The 22,620-nt window shown below is 39.7% G+C and overlaps 1 protein-coding gene across 1 annotated transcript in view; it reads left to right on the top strand.

Moving 5' to 3' along the window:
• Positions 1-22,620, top strand: part of ANKFN1 (ankyrin repeat and fibronectin type III domain containing 1) — a 146,841-nt gene that overhangs the window by 85,907 nt on the left and 38,314 nt on the right. Inside the window, exons 10-13 of the mRNA XM_045837324.1 lie at positions 7,278-7,377; positions 8,093-8,225; positions 8,696-8,812; positions 16,102-16,317. Coding sequence (XP_045693280.1) covers positions 7,278-7,377; positions 8,093-8,225; positions 8,696-8,812; positions 16,102-16,317 — 566 coding nt within the window. The remainder of the gene's footprint in view (positions 1-7,277; positions 7,378-8,092; positions 8,226-8,695; positions 8,813-16,101; positions 16,318-22,620) is intronic.

The raw sequence follows: 22,620 nt of genomic DNA, 5'->3' as shown, positions 1-22,620 counted from the left end.
TTACCTCCGAGGAAAATTTTGTGGGGATCCCTGGGGAAGCTCAACCATTTACAACAGTGACAATAATAGTAAACCTTTGTGTGTACTTACGATAAAGTTTACATGCAATTTCACATCCAATACCTCTCTCCACCCTCATTTTGGCAGTTATCATTGAGGCTGAGTGGCTTGACCAAGGTGGCAATGCTAGGAAGAGACAGAATCAAGATACCAACCTAGGTTTTCTGTCTCCAAGTCCAGTCCTCTTGCCATAACTCATTTTTATCTCCCATCCTTACATCAGGACTAGGCCCTGGGCTTTAATCTCACCCTGAATTTTAATCTCCCCCTGTATTACTGCTTAAGAGAAAGTGGTGCATACTTTCTACAGGCCTAGCCAACTACACCCAGAAAATCTGAGCTTTTGAAAGCTTCTCTTCTTCTACTTGGGCTGTTCGAATGGGACAGGTCAGGTTTCTGATCTGTGTAATGATTCGTGGAACAGGCACTTAGTTTTATTTGGAGAATTAAAGCCTCCATAAAGTTTTCATTTTCCATGCTCCTTCACCCATCAGATTGCCAACCACACTGCACTCTCTAGATACAGGGCACTGCTGGACCAGTGAGGTTAAGAAATCTATGGTTGAAACTTAAAGAGATGCTAGCTGTGTTTTGACTTGGTGTAAATCTATCTATCATACTCAGCATTAGCAAAAAGTTGTTCCTGATTATTATAAAACTATGACAACAAAGCCCTCCAGAAATGTTGGCTATAGCTAGAAATGAGGACAAGTGTTTGCAAAAAAAAATATTCTTCTAACGAATGGTTCATTAGGAGAGGTAAATATGCATGGAAGAAGCTTGAGAAGGAAACCCAAGGGGGATTTCTTTCCCAGATCTCTAGGAAAACCTTGCCCAGACCAGGGCCTTCAACATTCCACACTACACATGGTGCACTCCACTCCCAGTTGCCCAGGGTCCATGAACCAGACCAGGCATTCTTTAGAAGAACAGTATGTCTTCATTTCTAGCTATAGTCAAAATTTTCAAAGGACTTTATTGTCATAGTTATATAGCAATTGGAAACAACTTTTTGCTAATACTAAATATGATAATTTTAACATATACTCAAAACTCAGCTAGCATCCTAGTTTCAAGCATAGATTTCTTACTTCACTGGCTTTCTCCTGTCCTTCCTCTTCATCATCCCCCTGCCCATTGGTTCCTGTATGGCAGGCAAGAGTAATAAAGCAATTGGACAGATCATTTCTTTGAGATTCAAAACCCACATTTTATTTGGTCTTTATCAGAGGGGGAAAGCTAAAACTACTCAAGAGTAAGGGAATAGTTTTTATATTATCTAAGGACTTAAATGCCCTTCCTGTTGCTATTAAATTACTATCTAATGATCAAGAGATGACTGTCTACACAGCACAATTATTTCTATGGTTTCCATCAACTTTTATCTATGCATGCTTCTATGTAAATATACACACACTATCAGGAAAGATTGATTAAGACATAAGGCAGCACTTCTCAAAAAGGAGGACTATTTTTTATATTGAAATATGCTCTGGCCTGGCCAGTATGGCTCAGTGGATTGAGTGCCGGCCTGCAAACCAAAGGGTCACCAGTTTGATTCCCAGTCACGGCACATGCTTGGGTTGCAGGCCAGTTTGCCAGTTGGGGACACATGAGAGGCAACCACACATTGGTATTTCTCTCCCTCTCTTTCTCCCTCCCTTCTCCTCTCTCTAGAAATAAATAAAATCTTTTTTAAAAAAGACATATGCTCTGGACAGTTAAACAGTGTACAAAGTGTGTTCCAAAGAACAGTGGTCCTATAGGATACACAGTTGAAAAAGGTCTCTGCTCAAGTAAGTTTAGAAAATGTTGCATTATACATTCCTCCTTTGGAAATATAAAATAGACATTAAAGTACTGAAGATTTTAATAAAGAGACATTTTGAATTTGGTTAAACAAGCAGTTTCCAAACTTATTTGGCCATTGTAAATCCTTTTTTCAGACAATTAGTGTTCCAAGGCACAAACTCTGGGAGATGCTGACCAATAATATGCCAGGATAAAAGAAGTGAACTCACACCAAAAAACAAATAACTCTAAAATAATTTAACAAAATCTCTCTACTTCTCAAATGATAAATAAAGGATAATTAGGTATTGCACACCGAATACTAGACAACTGTTATTTAAAATACTCAATTACATTGAGATACTATGTGGTTTATTGAAGGAATAAACCTTTACAAATTTTATAATTATAAAAATAATTATTTTAAATCCCAGTTCTACCACTTACTAGCTGTGTGTCCTGGAGAAAAGTCTTTACCCTCTCTGAGCCATAGCATCCCTATCAGAAAAAAAAACAACAACATAATAATATCTATCAGGGTTCATTATGAGAATTAAATTAGATAATGGATTAAGCCCAATTGGCACAGTATAAGCACTTTGCAAACTCTAATTTGATTTTCTTTCATATTCTTCCAGGTAAAGAGGTGTTCTCTGGCATTGGCACTTTACTGACATGTCCTAGAATCAAAGTGTAATCACTGACTCCATTATAATGAGGCTGGAGTACTCAATAAATACACAGCACATTCCAAAGGCAGAAGTAGTAATATAACATCCCTTTTCCTATCAACCCCTACATGAGAGGTACCAAAACCACATTAATTTCTGTATTTTGGCTAAAGAACTAGCCACAGCTAATCTGCATGCTCAGTGCTGGGATGGAAAATCAATAGAGACGTTGAGCAGTCTTTTTTATCCGTAGGGTTTATGCCCTGACATACAAAATGAACCACAAAGAAACTAATTGTGTTCACCACAGCAGTACCCTACAGGAGTGAATTTAAATTATCATCCAATTTTTCAACTGGCAAACATTCATTAAAACCTGTCTACTATGTGTCAGGAGTTAGACATACCAGTATGAATAAAATAAACTCCCCTGCTCCAAGCACTTAAAAGCTAAAGACCTACTGTATTTAGAGTCCAGAAAACTAATAAATGATCGAGAGCCCATAACCAAGCACAGACAGAACAGAAGCCACAGTCCTTAACAGAAATGTGAGTTTAGGTCTTTTATCAGTCAAAATGGGCTATATCATGCTGCAATAATGAAATGACCCCCAAAATATGTATTTCTCATACATGCTGTATGTCTACCATTGCTCAGCTGAGAGCTGCCCTCTGTGCTGCCATCATCCTCTTTCTAGAAACATCTGCCAGTGTCCACAGGAAAGGGAAAAGAAACTCTTCCAGGGCTAATATATGGGGAAGACTTTATGTGTACTACTTACACTCAAAAGTCATTGCCAAAAATGGTCACATGGCCCCATCCAACCACAAAGGCTATAAGAAGTACAATTCTACCATGTACCCAAAACAAAGGACACCCGGAATATTTAACATATGCATGGACCCCATTCCCAACTGGTAGTAGCATTTCTCATTTTTCTCTTTTTTTTATGTCCAATTTGTTTAGTTCAATCTTCATTTTTACTTACATTATATGTGATTATTCTGAAGCTAGACTACCTGAGTTCAAATCCAGGCTGGATATTTACTAGCTGTGTGACCTTAAGCAAGCCTTCTGTCCTCTCTATCCCTCACTTCGCTTATTTATAAAATGTACCTGTCAGCCACTGTTTAAGGGTTAAATGGCTTAAAGTAAGTAAAGCACTTAAAAAAGCCTTATTTTTTTTAAATTGGCTCATCCGCAGCTTACCATTTAGAATCTGCGTTTTTTCTTTCTTAAAATTTTATTTATTTTTAGAGAGAGGGGAAGGGAAGGAGAAAGAGAGGGAGAGAAACATCATGTGTGGTTGCCTCTCACACACTCCCTACTGGGGACCTGGCCCACAACCCAGGCATGTGTGCTAGACCGGGAATCCAACCGGTGACCCTTTGGCTCACAGACCCACATTCAATCCACTGAGCTACACCAGCCAGGCCAAGCTTTGTTATTTTAAAAAAGTAATTTCTCCCATGCTCTATTTTCTATTCCCCAAAGGCTCAATTCTTTTGATATTTTCTCTATATCTCTATATAACGTTTTTATTGCAAATTCTGGATGTTTTTCAATCATAGGCATTATCTCACTAAGGAAGATGATGATTTCTCCCTTTTTTACCCCCCTACCCTCTTATATGTACATATAATTCCTATTCCCTTATCCTCCTAGTACAGTTATAATTTTAGCAAAATCAATTATTTGTTGCTTTCATTATAATGATCATGAAAAGTCGATTTTTTTTCTTTCCTGGACAACTTTTTGTCTTCCCTATAGTGAATAATCACCTTTTATTGTTTTCTTATTTTTCTATGCGGTTATAACTAATGAATATGCAAGCTATTCTCCAGCTGTACCAATTTTCTCTCAACACAATCAGATGACATTAGAATTGTTTCAACTGCATCTTCTTTAAGAACCCGCTCCTGGAGTCCTCCGACCTCCGCTCTAGACTGGCTCCTGGTTGCCTGTGTCTGGTGCACAGCTGTCTCCCTAAGATCTCCTTTCACCACCACATTGAGGACTCTTCTTGCCACTCTCCAATATTAGATTTCTTCTTTTTTATCACGCCTTCCTTTTTCTTGGGTTAGTCACTCATTTGGTGCAACCTTTCCTCCAGTAGCTTCCTAATATGATACCTGGGAGCTAACTTTGGAATACACTGAATGTCTAAAACTTTATTCCACTTAACATTTATTTAAGGGTTTGGGTAAGTATTGAACTATCCATTGAAATAATTTTCTTTCAGACTTCAAAGGCAACGTTGCTTCATTGTCTTTTAGCTTTCAGTACTGGGAAGTCTGATTCCAGAAATTTTATATAAAACCTATTACTTTCTACCCTCAAAGGTTTAAATTTTCTTTTTAACCTCAGTTTCCTAAAATTTCACTGTTATGTGCCTTTGGCGGCTCTATTGTGGTCTGTTGTGCTATACCTTTGGCAAGCCCTTTCGATATGGAAGGCACTTCCAATTATGAGGTATTTTCTTAAATCATTTCTTTAATTATTTCTTTCCCTCCTTTTTCTCCATTCTCTCCTGAAAAACTCTTATTCAGATGTTGAACCTCACAGACTAGCTGTTTTATTCCCTCCCCCACCCAACCTCCTGCTTTCCATCCCCATGTGCTTTTGCTGTGCTTTCTTGGAGACTTCCCCAACTTTATTTCCTGGGATTTCTATTGTGTCTTTCAGACTTTGATAACATATTTTAACTTCTAATTCTGTTTTATTCTCTGAACACATTTCCTCTAAGTTTTTCTTACCAATTCCTATCATTTTTACAATGATGTTGTATCTTTTCTTATCTCTCAGGCTATTATATTTTCTTTCTCCAGCATGATCTCTCAGCTAAATTGCTCTTTTGTTTCTCTGTTTTTGACCTCTGTCTTTCTTGTTACGTGCTGTTTTGCAACTACCTGATGATCCTTCGACAGTTGCTCAGAGTTAAGAGAAGGGAGTGCAATAGTTACTGGGAAGCTCTGAGCCCATGGAGAGGGCTCTTCATAGGCTTCGCTGTAAGGAGATCTGGCATGGCCTTGTGTTTAGTACAGCAATGAAGCCACTGTCAGGATCTTTAGGTGCCTTCTCTTAGGCCAGTCAGAGGCTCCAAAAGAGTTTCTTCCAGTGTCCTGCCTAGAGGACGTAAGTTTGAGTTCCAGTGTCCCCAGAGCCCAGTGGGGAAATATTCTGTAGGGAAACTTTCATTTAATCCACCTGTTTTGAGTATATAATACCTCCCCCCCCACCCCAACTTTTTACTGTACCCTGTGTCTCTCACTCTAAAGACCTCTTTTGATTCTTTTCAGAGAACAGAATATGCCTCTAGCTTTCTTCTAGAGTGGGGGAGGGGTATTTGTCCACATATGCAAGGTAGCAACAGATATCTAGAAGTCTAATTCCTTCTTAAACAGACATAAACATAACCCCCTAACTTCGGCTGCACATTCATTCCCCTCTTCCAGCAGTATATGGTGCCCATAGGGTGAGTCAGGTTACTTCTCAGCTTCCTCAAGTCTGCCAAATCCATCTGTCCATCTGCTTTCCAGCTACCAAAATTCACTTGCTTTTGTCTCCTGTCCCATCTCTTTGTCTTTACAGATTTATGTCTTTGTCTTTATAGGTTTTTTAAATCTTTTTGCTCTGCTTTTAGTGAGGTTTTCAGAGAGAGTGGTATGTAATAAATATGTTCAGTATGCTGCCTTTAGCCATAAGTCCAAGCAGCATCATTTTCAAGCAGGATATGACCAGCCAAATTCATGTTCAAGTCAGAAAAAAGAGGCTTTTGCTTTGTCTGCCAGGAATAACTGTCAGCACAAGTCTGAAGTTGGTATGACTACTTGTGTCAGCTCATTCTCAACTGCTCCTATAGGATCACAGGCAGAACCACACTGGGCCTTAGCCATGGGCCATTGCTCAGGATTCCATGCCTAATAGCACCAATATGGACCATGTTGTCATCTCCAATGTCAAATCTGTCATGAGACTCAACAACCTCAGAACTGGAATCAGTAATCATCTCTTTCAGCTCCGCAGAGTACTGTTTACAAAGACTGTTACAGGAAGTCTACTACTTTTATCAGGGAAAGCTCCGGGTTGTGAATAGTAGAACTGAACACATGCAAAGGATAATTTGCTCACCACTATAGCCACAAAACCTTGCACATAGTAGTAGCCCAATAAATACTTATTCAGTGAATGAATGTCTCCGTTTTTCTAGGTACTGACTTTTTTTTATCTTGGATGGTCCACTTAACATTCCTGTCTCTATTTTTCCCCCTGAATAATAAGGATAGTAACCATGCCTATGCCTACAACTGTTTTTGTGAGACAACACATACACTGGAAAAAACTTTCCCAGAATGCCTGCAGTGGTTGTAGTACAGTGGTGGGATGATATGGGTAGGATTTTGTTCATTTTTTTCTATTCTCCAGATTTTCTGTAATGTACCTCTATTAATTTTATAGTAAAAATGTAATGGAATATCCCACTGTATAATAAACCACTGATATAGAAAGGATAAACAAAACACCTAAGTGGTTTCCTCTACAGTTATGTTACTCACTGCCAACATTTTTGAGGACCTCTTTATTGAGTTAACTGCTGGCATCTCAAGATACAAAAGTTTCTTATAGGAATGAATGAGCTGAATCTCTGTAAGAAACTGAGGACAGTGACACTGAGGGGACAGGGAAGTAGCAGGCAGGAAGGTGAGAGTGCTTTTTGCCAATGGAATTTACACTGTATTCTTTCTGTGTTCCAGAAAGTTCAAAATTACAAACCACGGGCCGCAAGCAGTCAGTCTCAAGGAGCCTGAAACACCTATTTCACTCCTCAAACAAGTTTGTGAAGACCTTGAAACGGTGGGTCTGAGAGTGTTCCCAGGAAGTCTTAGCTTCTCAGGAATCAGCTACTTTTTGGTTGTGAGGGGAAACTTGGTAGAATTTCTTTTTGTTATTAAATGAACATGAATTTTGTACTCTTTCTTTCCCTTCACTTTGTCACCCACCCTCCACTCTCCAGCCCCTCTAGCAACATCAATTTGATCTCTGTTTCTATGAGTCTGTTGCTGATTTTTTTGTTTGTTTGTTTTTCTTATTGGATTCCACATATAGGTGAAATCATTCGGTATTTGTCCTTCTCTGCCTAATTTATTTCACTTAACATAACACCCTCTAGGTCCATCCATGTTGTTGAAAATGGCAAGATTTCTTTTTTATCATGGTGATCACTTCACAGGTTATATAAATGTTGAATAACAATTGTATGCAAGTATATATCAAGTGTAATATATACACCTGAAACTCATAATATTGCATGTTAACTATATTTTGATTTTTAAATAAATAAACATATATCACATTTTCAAAAAGAATGTAAAGTTCACTTTTCTCTTGAGAATTTGGACCACATAGTACTTTCTCTGAGTTCTAGTCAGTGAACTTGTGATACTTAGCAAGAATACCCTCACACATATATTTTAAATTATCTATTTCATGTCCAAAAATATTTTTCCATGATTCTGGTTTGGTAGAGGAAGACGGTGGAGGACAATTTTTATTTGCTTTTTCTTTTTAGGGGACTCTACATAGCTGTTATATTTTATTACAAAGACAATATGTTAGTCACCAATGAAGATCAAATACCGATCGTTGAAATAGATGACTCTCACGCCAGTTCCATCACACAAGATTTTCTGTGGTTCACAAAGGTATACCAAGTTCTGGTTTTATTTTCTTCCACTTTGCACCAATGTTACTGCACATAAATCTCTGAAACCTTAGTTGAGGGGTCTCCAGTGATCAAAGTATTGGGGTGGGAGTAAATTATCTCAAAGGTCTCTTTCAGTTCTGATATGCCCTATGTCACACAAAATGCCAAAAGACTGTCTACACTACATTTTCAAAGCAAAGAAGCTTGCATCCTGTCAGATTGCGTCTCCACTATTCTGAGTTATGGGATCATTTGGCAAAGACTAAAATGTGGATCAGACTGTTTCATTAACATTCAGATCTTTTTCCAACTGGACAGAGATCAAAAAGTTGTTTCGCGTGTATCTGAAAATGGACTAGAGAACAAACATCAAGGGTCAGGTTTCCTTCTCCCTGCTGTGCTTTGATGCCACAACCTAAATCATGTACTGGCTTGGATAATGATATGACCGTGTGACTTCTTTTGCAGCTGTCTTGTATGTGGGAAGATATAAGGTGGTTAAGGCAAAGCGTACCTATCTCCATGTCCTCATCCACAGTCCTGCAAACTCGACAGAAGATGCTTGCAGCAACAGCCCAGCTACAGGTGAGGGGCCAGGTTTCAGCCCAGACCTCCACAGAAATTCGAGGCAAACTCGGTCAGTTCAGTTCCAATCCCATGTGGAAAGGAAAGGGTGGGCTCCTGTCTCTTTCAGAGCCCAATGAGGCCAATGAAGGATTCTCGGACAGTGTGAGCTGTTGCACATTTGCTTATGCAGGGAATCTGTGCCTCCAGCAGTCTCCCAGAAGAGACACAGGGATCTCCCTTGAGAAGTCTAAGAGTGACATCCAAACAAGGAGTAAGAAGACTTGAGTTCTAGATTTGATAATAATAAGTCAACTCGTTTCTCCTTGCTGGGCCTCAGTTTTATCACATGCAAAATAAGAGGAGTTTGACTAGATCACTTAAGAACCCTTGCTGCTCTGGCGTCCTGTGCGTTTAAGAGTGTATGGAGATGAAGGGAGAGACCAAACAGATATTTTGAGATGTTTTTTGGCTTGATGCTTTGGATAAAAATGTGGGCATTTGCATATAATTTTGCTTACTTAAAACAAAACAAATAAAATCTCTTAAAAGCCTACTTATAATCATGAATTTATTCAACTTTCTGTACTATTAACCAAATTAGATCAAGTGCCTAATCCTTACAATAATTTTTGTAAGTTACAGAGTCATTCCTAGAAATGACACTGAATTCCAACCAAGCTCTTCTGGGTTTTCCTCTCATTGTTTTCTGCTACACCCTGAATATATGGTTCTTAACACAGAATAACATCTGCTATGTGGAACTGGGGTCTTTAAGAGATCTCTGAGCCTTTAACAGTAATGGGTATTCTACCTACCAAGCTATCAGTTACATCAACCCCAGAAACATGCATAACAGGAATCTATGTAAGCTGCGTTTGGCCAGGCTATCCCAGTCAAGGCATAAAAATAGGGTCATAATAACAAAAAAAAATATTTGTATGACTCCACCCTACCTGCAATTACAGGAACTTCATTTCTTGACCCATGCAATAATTTGATTTCCTGCAATAATAATGATTGTGTTGCTACTATAAGTAATTCTGAAAGATAACTCTCTTCTGTGCTGTGCTCCATTACATAAGTGTTTTACTGCCTTGTGTCCTCACTGGCCCCAGATATTTTAGTAAGCAGTGCTCTCCATTTCAACTCACACTTGATTGCAGAATCTTCTCCTTCAACTCAAGAAAAAGTTCTTGGAGCTAGGCCATGATGACTGTGTTGAATGCAAAGCACCTCTTCCTTTCATCACTGATCAGCTTGAATTAGACCAACCCACTGTACATCAAACTGCTCCTTCATTAGGATAAAGTTCTTTCCCAGGAGGCTCAAATCCCTTATTAGACTCTCTCATTACCCTACGATACAGCCCAGACATGCTTGGATCACAGACTGAACAAACTTAGGATTCCAAACGGGGCTCTTGATTGTATGTTTATTGGAAGCTTCCTAAAACACTTCCATCTGCTATCAGTAAATCAAGAAGAATCAGACTGTCACAGCCAGTACAGTTAGATGCTGAGGGGCTACAGCAGGGGTGTCAAACTCATTTTCACCAGAGGCCTGGTTGCCTTCAAAGGGCTGAATGTAATTTTAGGACTGTATAAATGTAACTACTCCTTAACAGTTAAGTGAGAGGTTGGTGCTTCTGCCAGGCAGAAAAAAGGTGCCGGGCCAGAGAAAACAAGGTGGAGGGCTGGATTCAGCCCGCGGGACTTGTGTTTGCCACCTGTGGGCTAGAGAAAAGAAGTCATGATGGTCAGTGTTCCCTACTCAATCACTCCCACGGCAAAAGCTCTTGGATTTCTGTGGCCCCACCATGTTTCATAATATATCAGCTGCCTTCTGAGGTCATTTCCCTCCTTGTCTAGCTTAGATTCCTTGGCTCATCATAATATTCTAAGTCTCTGGCCACTGTCTCCTTCCATATTATTTATTTGGAAAAATCCCAAGTCTGGATAAATCCAATGTGTCTACACCAGAGTAGGTGCACACTGCTATAGAAAAATCACAAAAAAGTGGGGCTGGGTGGCGGGGGGCGGGGGGGGGGTGGCTCACTGGTTTTATGTTAAATTCATTACTACAATTCCCACATGTGTAATGTTACCTAGTGACATTCCACTGATTACCTAGTGATCACATTCTATTTCTCTACTAAATTCACTTTCCCAAAATATAAGGCAACTATTTAAAACTGTCTCCATTCTCCCACATCTCTTCCCCTTTCCCACATCAGCTGATGACTTCACTGTATAATTCATTAAGAAAATAAATGGGAATTAATTTTTTTTCATCACCAAATATAAGAGCCTCCTTGCATTGGCCATACTTTCTCTGTTTTCCCTCCTATTCCAACAAAGTCTCACTCCTCCTACCAGAAGCTTCTCTCTCCATATGTGCTGTGAATCCCAGTTCTTCCTGTCCATCTTATTTAAACATACTCAGGTGTCTCCTTGCAATGCCTTTCCTCAACCCCACTTCAGCTACCAAACTCTCTCTCTTCCCCTCCTTAGACCCAAACCTCTTAAAAGTGTTGCCTATGTTCCCCTTCTCCACTTCCTTTCTCACTTCCCATTTAGTTCCCAGCCTTTTCCCTGACCGTCCACCTCCATGCCTACCAAACTGCCCTCTCAGGCCTCCAGTAATTAGAGGCAGACTGATGCTCATAAAGCTTGAGCTTCAGGGTCCCTGGCTTGCATGAGCACCTGTGAGTGTGGGAGTCATGGAGTGTTTTAGGTGGGGAAGGGAAGTTGGGTTATAATCAGAAAGCATTTCTGGTAAACTGACTGAAGAAATTTCAGCAGGCAAAGGGACCACAAATTCCTAATACCCCAGTATTTGGGGAGATTGCCTTTCGAGTCTAAATAAATATTCACATTTACGCATAATTTTTGTATTTGTAATTTTGTATTCTTCATCTTAAAGAAGGCCCTAAAATTATATGGCGCAGGCCCCTACAAAACCTGGATCCATCTGTGCCAATGACTTCAATTTCTCTAAATCCAATAGACACTTTTAAATCCTCTTCGCAACTGACATCTTGGCAATGTTTGATACACTTGGTCCCACTCTCCTTTTTTAAACTGTCACATCCCTTGGCTTCCATGACTCCATAATTTCCAGATTTTTCCAACTTCCTGGCCTGTCTTTCTCAGTCTCCTCTGCTATCTCACATGCTGTTTCCTCTGCTTAGAATCTTCTTCTTCTGTTTCTTTGCCTTACTAATTTCTACATATTCTTCAGATCTCTTTAATTTTTATACTTTCTCAAGAGAGTCTTTCTCTGATCTCCTGATAAGTGAAGTACTCTCATAGTACCTCTCATAGTACCTTGTATTCTTCATTCAGAATGGTGATCATAAACCCATTAGTTAATTATTTGTCTCCTTATTTGGTTAGTGACCCACTTGGACTGTGAGGCCCTGAGCTCAAGAAATGTATCTATCCCAGTCACTTCTACATCATCCATGTGTGCATGTGGCAGATCCTCAATAAGTAGTGCTTGGATAAATAAATGCATTAGTCAACCCAACCCCTGTGCCCCAAAGATCATACTTGAGGGTGTTCTACACAGACAAAAGGAAAAAGGGTCACAGAAATGTACCTCATACTAGTTACCACCTGGATAGTTCTCCAGCCCTGCGTGGTGACCAGCACCTATTAAACAGATTGATTGACATCAGCCATAAAGCCTGTTGATTTATTTCTGCTGTATCACATTTTACCCTCCTCCCCTTTCCAGCAACACTACTACTGCCTGATGACCCCAGTTACATCCAAAGTCATCCTCCTGCTTCCAGTCTTAACACCCTCCAATCCATTCTCCACACTTCTACTGGAGTGGCCAATAAAAGAATCTTACCTTGTCATTCCCTTACTCACACTCTTTAAGGGTGGCCCATTTTATCATGACACACAAAGGCCTTCATCACCATCTTTCTCACCTGCCTCTGTTTCCACAGCACCCTGACTTACCTTCATCACAGTGCACACCAACCACTGTGCATCCTGTACCTTATTTTCTGGTTTCTGCTCTATAGTGAGGTCCTTAATACATAATGATAAGTAATAATCATGAAACAATACCATTTATTTAATAGAATAGGTGCCAGATACTGTATAAACTATATTTCATTTAATTTTCACCACATCCTGGGGAAAAAGTACTGTTGTTGATATTAATTTAACAGATGGTAAAACTGAGGCCTGGAAAGATTAAATAACTTGCCCAAGGTCACACAAACAGGATGCTAGAGTCTGGATACAAATCCAAATCTGCATAACTCCAAAGCCCAAATTCTTTCCAATACTTCATTATCTTATTATGTGTTCATTTACAACAGCAGACAAAAATTTTAAATATAAGAAATTATCCACATTATAGTTTTTTTAAAGTAGAATTCTATTCTGCATCACTTGGAGCTTATTTAGAAGTGGCCTTAATTTGATTAATATTACCTAGGCAAGAAGAGAGACAGGTATCTGCCCATTATTTGTATTGAAAAAAATAAAATGAGAAATCCTGTAAGTGGCTAAGACCCCACGTTGCTTTTCCTACTTTTAGGAAAATGACGGAGGCGCCAAGATGCAGAAGTGTACATTACTCTTACATTAAGAGGTGTACAAATACCTATCCTCAAAGTACGATAATAATCTGAGGGTGTGGGCTGGGTTACATTAAACTTTCCTCCTCCACAGCTTTTCAAAAATGACTGTTAGTAAAAGCCAGGTAAGAATCTATGAATACTATGTCTTTTTCATTTTTCAAGCTGGAGGAAGATTTCCCCCAAACTTTTACTCTTCTTTTTCAGGCCTTCCTATCTCTACTCTGGATTTCCTTCAACTTCCATGTCACCCCAAACTGAGTAAAGGTCTCCAAATATTGTGCATCTATCTAGGGCTTATTGGCAGTCCTGTGACTTATTCTTGTTATAATGCAGATGCATTCTTTGAGCTATGGTGCGGTTTTTATTCCTCTTTATCTTGTAGGATCCTCGGGGTTCCCACATCTCCTAACAACTGCATAGCCTGACAGGTACTAACATGGTCTGTTTTTCCTTTAGTCCCTAAAGAACCTCAAATTTGCTCCCTTGGAACATAGTTGCAATTTATTCTCACAAGGATATTCTGCTTTTAAAGTGGGTGCTACCCAGAGCTGGCTATCCAATCCAATCTAGTGTCAATAAAGAATTTCTGCAAGACTTCTGTGTTCTTGTTTAGCCCATTAGTTCTATCAAAATCTAACAGTGAACCACTGATAACAAGGCCTTAAAAAATGACCACCTCATTCAAATCTCTACCTATCACCTTTGGTTCAAAATAAGTCATATTTTCCAGTATCCTAACAATAACATGTTAGTTCAGTCAATAAAAGGTTATTAAGCTCTTCCTATGTGCCAGGCACTGTGTCATGAACCCTGAGACACAGAGCTGAAACAACCATGGTCTCATGACATGTCTATCAGTATGCAGGAAGGCCCCAATCATGCTAAGATATAAGTTTGTATAGGAAACAATAGGGGACAAAAGAGAAGATGGTAAATTCTACCTGACAGAGTTTGGAAAGTCCTCCCAGAGAGGGTGGAATCTGGGCTGAGCCTTGAAAATGAGTACATGTAAGCCAGGGTGGAATTCCAATTAGAGCGGTAAAGACCAGACCCTACTTATATCAAACTTAAGAATTTACAAAATATTTTCTCATGCACTGCTTGACTTACCCCACCCCCACCCCCATAAAACTCTGTAAGGAAAGGGTTACAATAAGGAATATCTGAATTGTAAGGACCCTTGATTTTAGAGGATGAAACACAGGGCCCAAGAGAGTGAATAATTTTTCAGAAGTCTAAGAGTTAATGAACAGCAGCCAGCCCTGAAATTCAACACCAGTATAACTGAAGGCTTAACAGCAGTGGTGTACTGGAGCCAACTTGTATTGGCTTAGGAAGGCCAGCCGTTAAATATTCGGGAATTTTGAAAGCCTGTTGTCCAGCCCTCAGTAGCTTGAAATCAGCTTATGGTGGGAGTATTTACACCACAGAAATTGGCATATCCTATAAATTAAAAAAAAATAAATTTGATAGCCAGTTTATCTGCTGCATACCACTTCTGTTGGCCAGTATTACTTTGTAGCAAACTACTTTATATAAAACTGTAGGACTGCAGATAGCTGGATTAAAAGCCTTACCCGATTATTCATCTGTGATCTAGAAGTCAGTAATTGAAAAGGAATAATCTGAGTGATTAGGCCATTATTAAAAATAGCAATCCTGCCAAATGAATTTTTATATGTCAATAAGTATTACTAAAATGTATTCCTTATGTGTCCTGTCCTTATGAATTTAAAAAGAAAAAAAAAGATTTAAGACACAGTTCCTACCAGTGAGGGAACATTGCAGTGTTTTGTAGATGTGGATACTGAATAACTGGCTCATTTAGTTTTAGATCATCCTTGTTACTTTTATAAATTCTACTAACAGCTTATCCTGCTAACAGCTTATCTCACCAGCATTTCTGTAAGCTTACAAAAATATAGAAGTTCCAAGATGATTTATAATTTTTAAAAACCATAGATATTCAAAGTAAAAGAGTATTCTATCCTATTCCTGTACGTGCTCCTCAAACCCTCCCATTTATGAAACTGTTTATTTTAATAACACCTACCTGGGCCTCTCCATATTTAATGTGGCTCCCTTCCAGACCTGCCTTTCTAAAAGCATTGTCTGCCTCAGTTGACCTAGCTCACAAACAATTTTAACAAAGCCTTAAATACACAGAACTCCCTGACATGCAGATAAGTCAAACCAGGCCAATCTCCCAATTAAACTATCTTGAAGGGAATGTGCAGTCGTTTGGGGACCTGTACAATGTGCTACATTGTCAATTCACGTCTTCATTTCAAACAACCCCACTTCACACCAGTGTGCTGCAGATCTCTTGAAAACTCCGCAAGTAGCATACTTGAAATATCAGGCATTTTTCTTTAAAACATCTGGGATTCTCTTCAAGTGCTGGTAACTTGAGGTTTATGTGCTAGTGTGTCTATGTGGGTAAGAGATATTTACAGATATTGAATTTGCTTAAAAAACATAATTTTGTGCCTCTTGCTATAATCTTTGCAGGCTTATGGTGAAGACATTTTCTTTGAGCTTCTGTTAAGTACATTTCTATGATGCCACATATTCTAGATTTAAGTCTGCGAAAAAAAAAGAACAGCTTCTCAGAAGGATCAGATAATTATATAGTGTCATTTGTTACAGTTACATTGCTTTGTTTGTGTGTCACCTAAGCTACCAGAAGTCTATCTGTTTCTAGAATTTACTTGGAACACACAACTTGGGAAGAGTTTACTACGAACCCATTAAAGACCGGCACGGAAACATCCTCATAGTCACCATCAGAGAGGTGGAGATGCTCTACTCATTTTTTAATGGCAAATGGATGCAGATCTCAAAGCTGCAAAGCCAGAGGAAGTCTCTGTCAACACCCGAGGAGCCAACAGCCTTAGACATTTTACTGATAACCATCCAGGTATGAAGTCTTTTCAATTTCCTAATATATGTAAAGTTCCAAATACACTCATTGAGGCTCCACTGAAATATACCAAAAGCCACTTACATATGCAGTGATGGAGTGGAGAGGGTCCTGAGGCATGTCATTGTTTGTATTCCACATATTGGAAAGATTCAGAAGCTTATTTTTATTCATCACTCTCCTGATCTGGCATTCAACTAATGGGCACCTTAAAAATGCCTCTGACCAATGAACCAATGAAAAACATTGAGACAAATGTTTGAGTAGGGATCCATAGATAGTATAATCAAAATACCAATACCTGAATGGGCTACACTAAGAATACATTTCTAGACTGTATACGAGTATCTATGTATATATTTGCACTTGCATGTGTATGTGTGTATTACTTTGTACATGTAAGTATCACTTTGGACAAAAAACTTAATACATATTTACTCTTGCTTGTTCCTTAATATACTCCCTTGAGAGGGACACACATGATTAAATCCATTTTAGGAGAGAAATAACAGGCCCAAAGAGATTCATGACATGTGCCAAATTCAGAGGCAGGTTTAGTGAAGCTAATGAAGGCTGAGTATCATTGAGCTCTTCACTTGCACAAGCCCCTTCCAAGGCCCTGGCAAGAAGCCTAACAATTTCACATTCACAAATGTGTATTCTTTACCTTAAGGAAAGAACCCAAAATTGTATTAGCTTCAGGCCCCACCAACTTGGATTTGCCACTGAGCACACGGTTAGAAAACAGCAGAGCCAAAACCTGAACTCAGATCTTCTGATTGGAAGCAGGCTCTCATCTGCTACATTGCATCATATTACAGAGCAGGACTCTCAGGATTTCAGTGAGAAGGAAATGAGAGATAAAATTAAAGGTAAAAACCTTGCCTGAGAACAGAATACCACCAAAAATCAAACTCAGGCAGCTGAGATCCAGACTTTTAACCTGGATGGTAGGTGCAGGGCACAGTCCCACATCTGGATGTGAGTGCAGCTCTCTCCATGCCATCACACTGCCTCACATGCTCTTGTGTGAATGTGAGCTTCAGGCTGTTCCTTCTCTTGCTTTTTTTCTTTTTTTAAACCTAGTGATAGGGATGAGTTCTATAGAACCGCCCAGTTAGATGGCAAAGCCAGCAGAAAACATCAACCTTGAGCCCTGTGCAACCCATGGCATATATTCACAAGACAGCCAATCTGAGCAATGGGGGACAAACAGGGGTCAACCCCACACTAACAAGCCATATCCAAGCTTTGGCCCAGTGGTCTCCTACGACCACCCTAAATAGCTAAGCCCCTAGCGTACTTATATCCATTCCCCACTTTGGGGTGGCTAGTATAGTAATCTCACCTTTCCATTAGTTACACTGGCCTAAACCAGGACAAATTTCAATGTAGCAAAGGTAAGCTAATTGGTCAAAGCCTCTGGATTTCATGTTATGGAATTTGAGTTCATATGAGAATTGATAGAGGGTGTATGTGTGTGGAAAAGGTGGGGGCAGGGAACACAGACACATTCGTGGCTCCCCTCTTCACCTTTTATAAGCAAGTGCTAAAAGAAACATTTAAAAAATCATAATAAATTGAGCTTTTACAGGGTGACTAATACACTAATCCCCTATAGGGATAAACTGGGGTCTGGGCTACCTTCCCTCCTAGAAACACAGCACAGGCCCCAGCATGATATAATACCTGGTTTCTCCTAGACTTATTACATTAAAAATGTGTTACAGGTGCAGAAAAATTCCAATCTGGCAAAAGGTTGTTAGAGAAGGAGACCAAAAATAGAGGCAAGATCAGGTTTCCACACAGATCCAAGTGGAAAATTTACCCCCGCTGACTGGCACATTCCTGCTTGATGTCATTCCCACCCACCCCCACTCCCCTTTCTCCTCCTCCAATTTTTTCCCTCTCACCCCCTCCTCAAGTAGGTACACTGGAGAGGAAATGGGGGGTAAAACTACTGGGGCTGGTATCCAGTCACTCTGAGACTTAAGATTAAATCTGTCAGGAGTTGGCCCCACCAACTCACCAAGAAAGTAGAGATAGGTCATGCTGGTTGCCCAGAGCTGACTAGGTAATTCCCACAATTCCAGGCCACAAACCACTGTCTTTTTTCAGGGTCAGTAGACTGATGACCACCAGGCCTTCTGATTGGAAGCCCAGGCTTCTTCCCACTATATCACATCCCCTTCTGAGATAACACTTTGGAATCAGGATGCCTGGGTATGATTCCTGATTCCATCTTTATTAGTTATGTGACTAGGCCAAGTGACTTAATTTCTCACCTAAGTTCCTCCTCTGCAAAACAAACAAGCAAAAAGCAGCCTACTTCATAGGGTTCTAACGAAGAGTGAGTTAGCATATGAAACATTAGAAAAGTAGTACAAAGTGGGTGTTCAATAAATGTTAGTGATGCTTATATTTCTCTACTCAGAAAAATCCAAGCGACACTAGGCCGTCCTTAGGGCATACCCAGTCCATCTCTCCCTCTTCATCCCTCCTCTCCCAGGAAGGCCCAAGCAGGGGCTCAATCATCCCTTAGGGCGTTTCCTCCCTTCTTCTGCCTCTTCATAAGAATGAAGGTAAAGTTGTATAGAGACTATATTATCCACAGTGGGGTTTTCAAAACAGGTAAAGACTTTAACAAAATTTGGACCCATAATTAATCTACTAATCCCTAGTACCCCACGGAAACTCCAGGGTCTAACCCTCACAAATTCCTAACCCTCTCAAGTCCCAGACCTTTTATAACACACCTCTCTCAGATATTTGGAAAAGAGAGAGGAATCCTTCCCACACTTGCCAAGAAAGGAAAAGAAAGCTATTATGGACAAGTTAGTGTCCCTCTGACCAAACTAACTGGCAATCAGAGTATTCCCCATAGGGAGGTTCCTCTAAGGTTCTGAGTTACTCTGACCATGATATTCAGGAGTAACTTCAATAACTGGAAGCCTCACCCTGGCTGGTGTGGCTCAGTTGGTTGGAGCACTGTCCCATAAACCTAAAGGTCACACATTCAATTCCTGGTCAGGGCACATGCCTAGGTTGTGGGTTCAGTCCCGGTCGAGGCACATGCAAGAGGCAACCAATCGATGTTTCTCACACCAATGGTTCTCTCCTTCACTCTCTCCCTTCTTTCCCCTCTCTCTAAAAAATCAATAAGTATGTCTTTGGGTGAGGATAAAAAATAATAATAATAACTGGAAGCCTCACAGGTCAAGATTTCTCTGAATATTAATCTCTCATTTTTACTATACTTTCAAGTTTAATACTTTGTCAGATCTATGATATCATTTGATCCAAAACCCAATGAGGATGAGTGGGTAATTTAATTGTGACCGATTCATAAACAAAGCAATAGATGTCAGGAAAATAACTGGCCAAAAAGCAGCACAGGAGGGACAAAGACCGAAGTCTTCTGGCTCCTAGCCTAGTACTCTTCCCATTCTACCATGCTGTTTTACACACCCTCCTCCTCCTTTTCTCTGGGTCCTTTTTTAAAACTTTGTTCCTAGAGAAGCTACTGTGAAGCCTGTCTTCTTTCTCCTCCCATCTTTGTTCTCCTTCTCTTCTCCTTAGGCATTCTCTGGCACTTCCGGGGACCCAGGGTCTTCTCACACCTGAGGTGCCCAGGACCTACTATGTTGTGCACCCTTTTCCACTTTTTTCCTAGCACATTCCTTTTCCTCTAACTCCAAGCACCCTCTAACATGGGGACCAAAAACTACTGGTATCAGGAAGACCAGTGAAATGAGTCAAGTAGGCTGGATATAAGAAACAATGGGTTTCACAACAAACTTGTTCACTGATTTTTATAGCAGAGTTATTCACAGTAGCCAGAATGGAAACACCCAAATGTCCAACAATTGATGAATGAATAAACAAAAGTGTTATAGCCATACAACAGACTATTACTTAGTCATAAAAATTAATGAAGTACTGATCCATACTATGGCAGGAATGAACTTTGGATACATTATGCTAAGTGAAAGAAGCAGACACAAAATGCCACATATTGCATGATTCCATTTATATGAAATGTCCAGAATAGGCAAATCCCTAGAGGCAGAAAGTATAGCAGTGGTTTCATGGATGGGTGGAAGAGGGATTGGGAATGATAGCTAATGAATGTGAAGTTTTTTTGTGTGTGGTGGGGAATGATAAAAATGGCCTGAAAGTAGATACTAGTGACAGCTGTACAACCTTGTGAATATGGTAAAAACCACTAAATTTCACACATTTGAAGGCAAATGTTATGGTATGTGAATTATATCCCAAATAAAAAACAGTAGAAGTAGCAGAGACTACAGTAATCTGGAGATTACCTGTCTCATTTAAATAATAGCCCTATTCAACCTCAGCTAATTGCAGTAGAAGGAAGTAGTCCCAATGCTAAACTATTTTCCAATGTTTAAAGAAAAGTTGAAAGTCCAGAGTCTTGTATAAAATCTCTTCATTTTTAAAAGTTAAAAAGTAATTCAGAAAATTTAAATTCTTTGCAGTCCAGTGATGGTGGGCTGCCCCACGAAGGCCACCAGCCCCTGATTTATGACCTCTGCTACCCCTGGACAATTCAGCTTCCATCCCCTACCCAGCAAAAGAAAAACCCCGTAGTTACTGGAAAAGCAGCTATGTGTCACTCTTCTAATAGGCTCCTAGGCTCTCTGGTCCGTGAAGAGCGGTAGGATATCCCCTTCCTGGTCACTGCACCAGCGTGGCACATTCTCTCCCGGAGGCCCAGCACCAGACCCACTCCCTCTGGGCCTCTGACTTCATATTTAATAAACATTTTTTTTCAGCACCAAGTAGGTGCCAGGAACTCTTCTTAGATGCTATAGGAAAAACAAATGAGTAAGTCAAGGTCCCTGGTCTCAAGGAGTTCAGTCAAGGAAGGGAGACAGACTTGTAAACAAATCAAGGTAATACAAGGCAGAATTAAACCAGACCCTGATAGCAGCATAAACAGTGTACTATGGAAACACAGACAAAGCAGCTATTAATTCTACCTGGAAAATCAGGGAAGGCATTGTAGAAGAGGTGACATTTGGCTGAGGCATAAAGGGTGAGTTAAGTTCACCAGGTGGAGAAAAAAGAGAGAAAGAGATGGGAGAGGGAAAGATGGAGGAAGGAGAGGAAAAGAAAATGTGAAGGAGAGGAAGAGTGGGAAGGAGGGATGAAGCAATCAAGACAGGAGGAAGGAAGGAAGGAAAGAGTTAAACAAAATAAAATACAAGGCATGGTAAAAGAAATGAGGCAGAAGACAGAAAAGTAGATTTCACCCTCTCTTGGGTCCACAACAAACTTTGCACATTTTTCTCATGGCCTTTATCACACTGGGTTAGAAAAACTTGCTTACATGTAGTTCTCATATACTAAAATGTGAGTTCCATGAAAGGTAGGATCATGTTTTATTCATCTTGATATCATTAATATCCTAGCACAATGCCTGATATGTAGTAGGTGCTCAATAAAAGTTGGTAGAATGAGTGAATTCATAAACCAACCAAAAAAATTAAAAAAAAAAGAGATTAGGGCATGCATGGGGAATGAAAAAGGGATCCATCTGGCTGGAGATAAGAGATAAAAAGAGGCTTTGGACGAAGCAGAGTCTAGAACTGTTATTTAGTGGTCAAATGCGGCAATATGTAAACCCATAGGCATTTGACTTGGTTTAGGGGGCCTTTCTAGCATACCCCAGATTATGTGAATGGGACAGCTTCTTTCTCTTCCCATGTATTTCTAGGCCCCAAAACATTCTTACTAATGAAGGATTAAATGACTATGTAAAGACAGGAAAACACATAGTGGATGCTCAGTAATGGTCTTTTTAAAAAATTGAATGAAAGAGTAAATTACTCCATCCCAGAATGGTGTCAGCTTTTACATAACCACAGTATGTTCCCAGCTCACATTCTATTTGCGGTCAATCCTCACCCCCACATGTTTTTTCTCATACTTACACCCATCCTATATTTGTACTTGGGTTTGGGTCTTTACAAGCACATTTTCTTATTAAGTTTCAACCCTAATTATGATAGGCTTATTTTTCCAATGCACACTCATTCAAAGCTTTATCACTATTTTCCAAAAAATCAAAACCACAACAAATTTGGGACCCACAAATTTGATACACATTTTTTATTTATTTGTTTGAAATGTCAATAAATAAGCTGAAAAGATTGCCCCCCAGGACTAGTACTTACTAAGCCATCACTCAATATGTGTACTATTCCCACACCATTTCCAGTATTCACAAATCTTCAACCCACATATTCAGCTTATTAAAGTGATATGGTATAG

The sequence above is a fragment of the Phyllostomus hastatus genome, unplaced genomic scaffold (genome assembly GCF_019186645.2).
Source record: "Phyllostomus hastatus isolate PE091 unplaced genomic scaffold, TTU_PhHast_1.1 phas_contig_210, whole genome shotgun sequence".
Lineage (NCBI taxonomy): Eukaryota > Metazoa > Chordata > Mammalia > Chiroptera > Phyllostomidae > Phyllostomus > Phyllostomus hastatus.
This window is presented reverse-complemented; position numbering and strand designations above follow the sequence as displayed.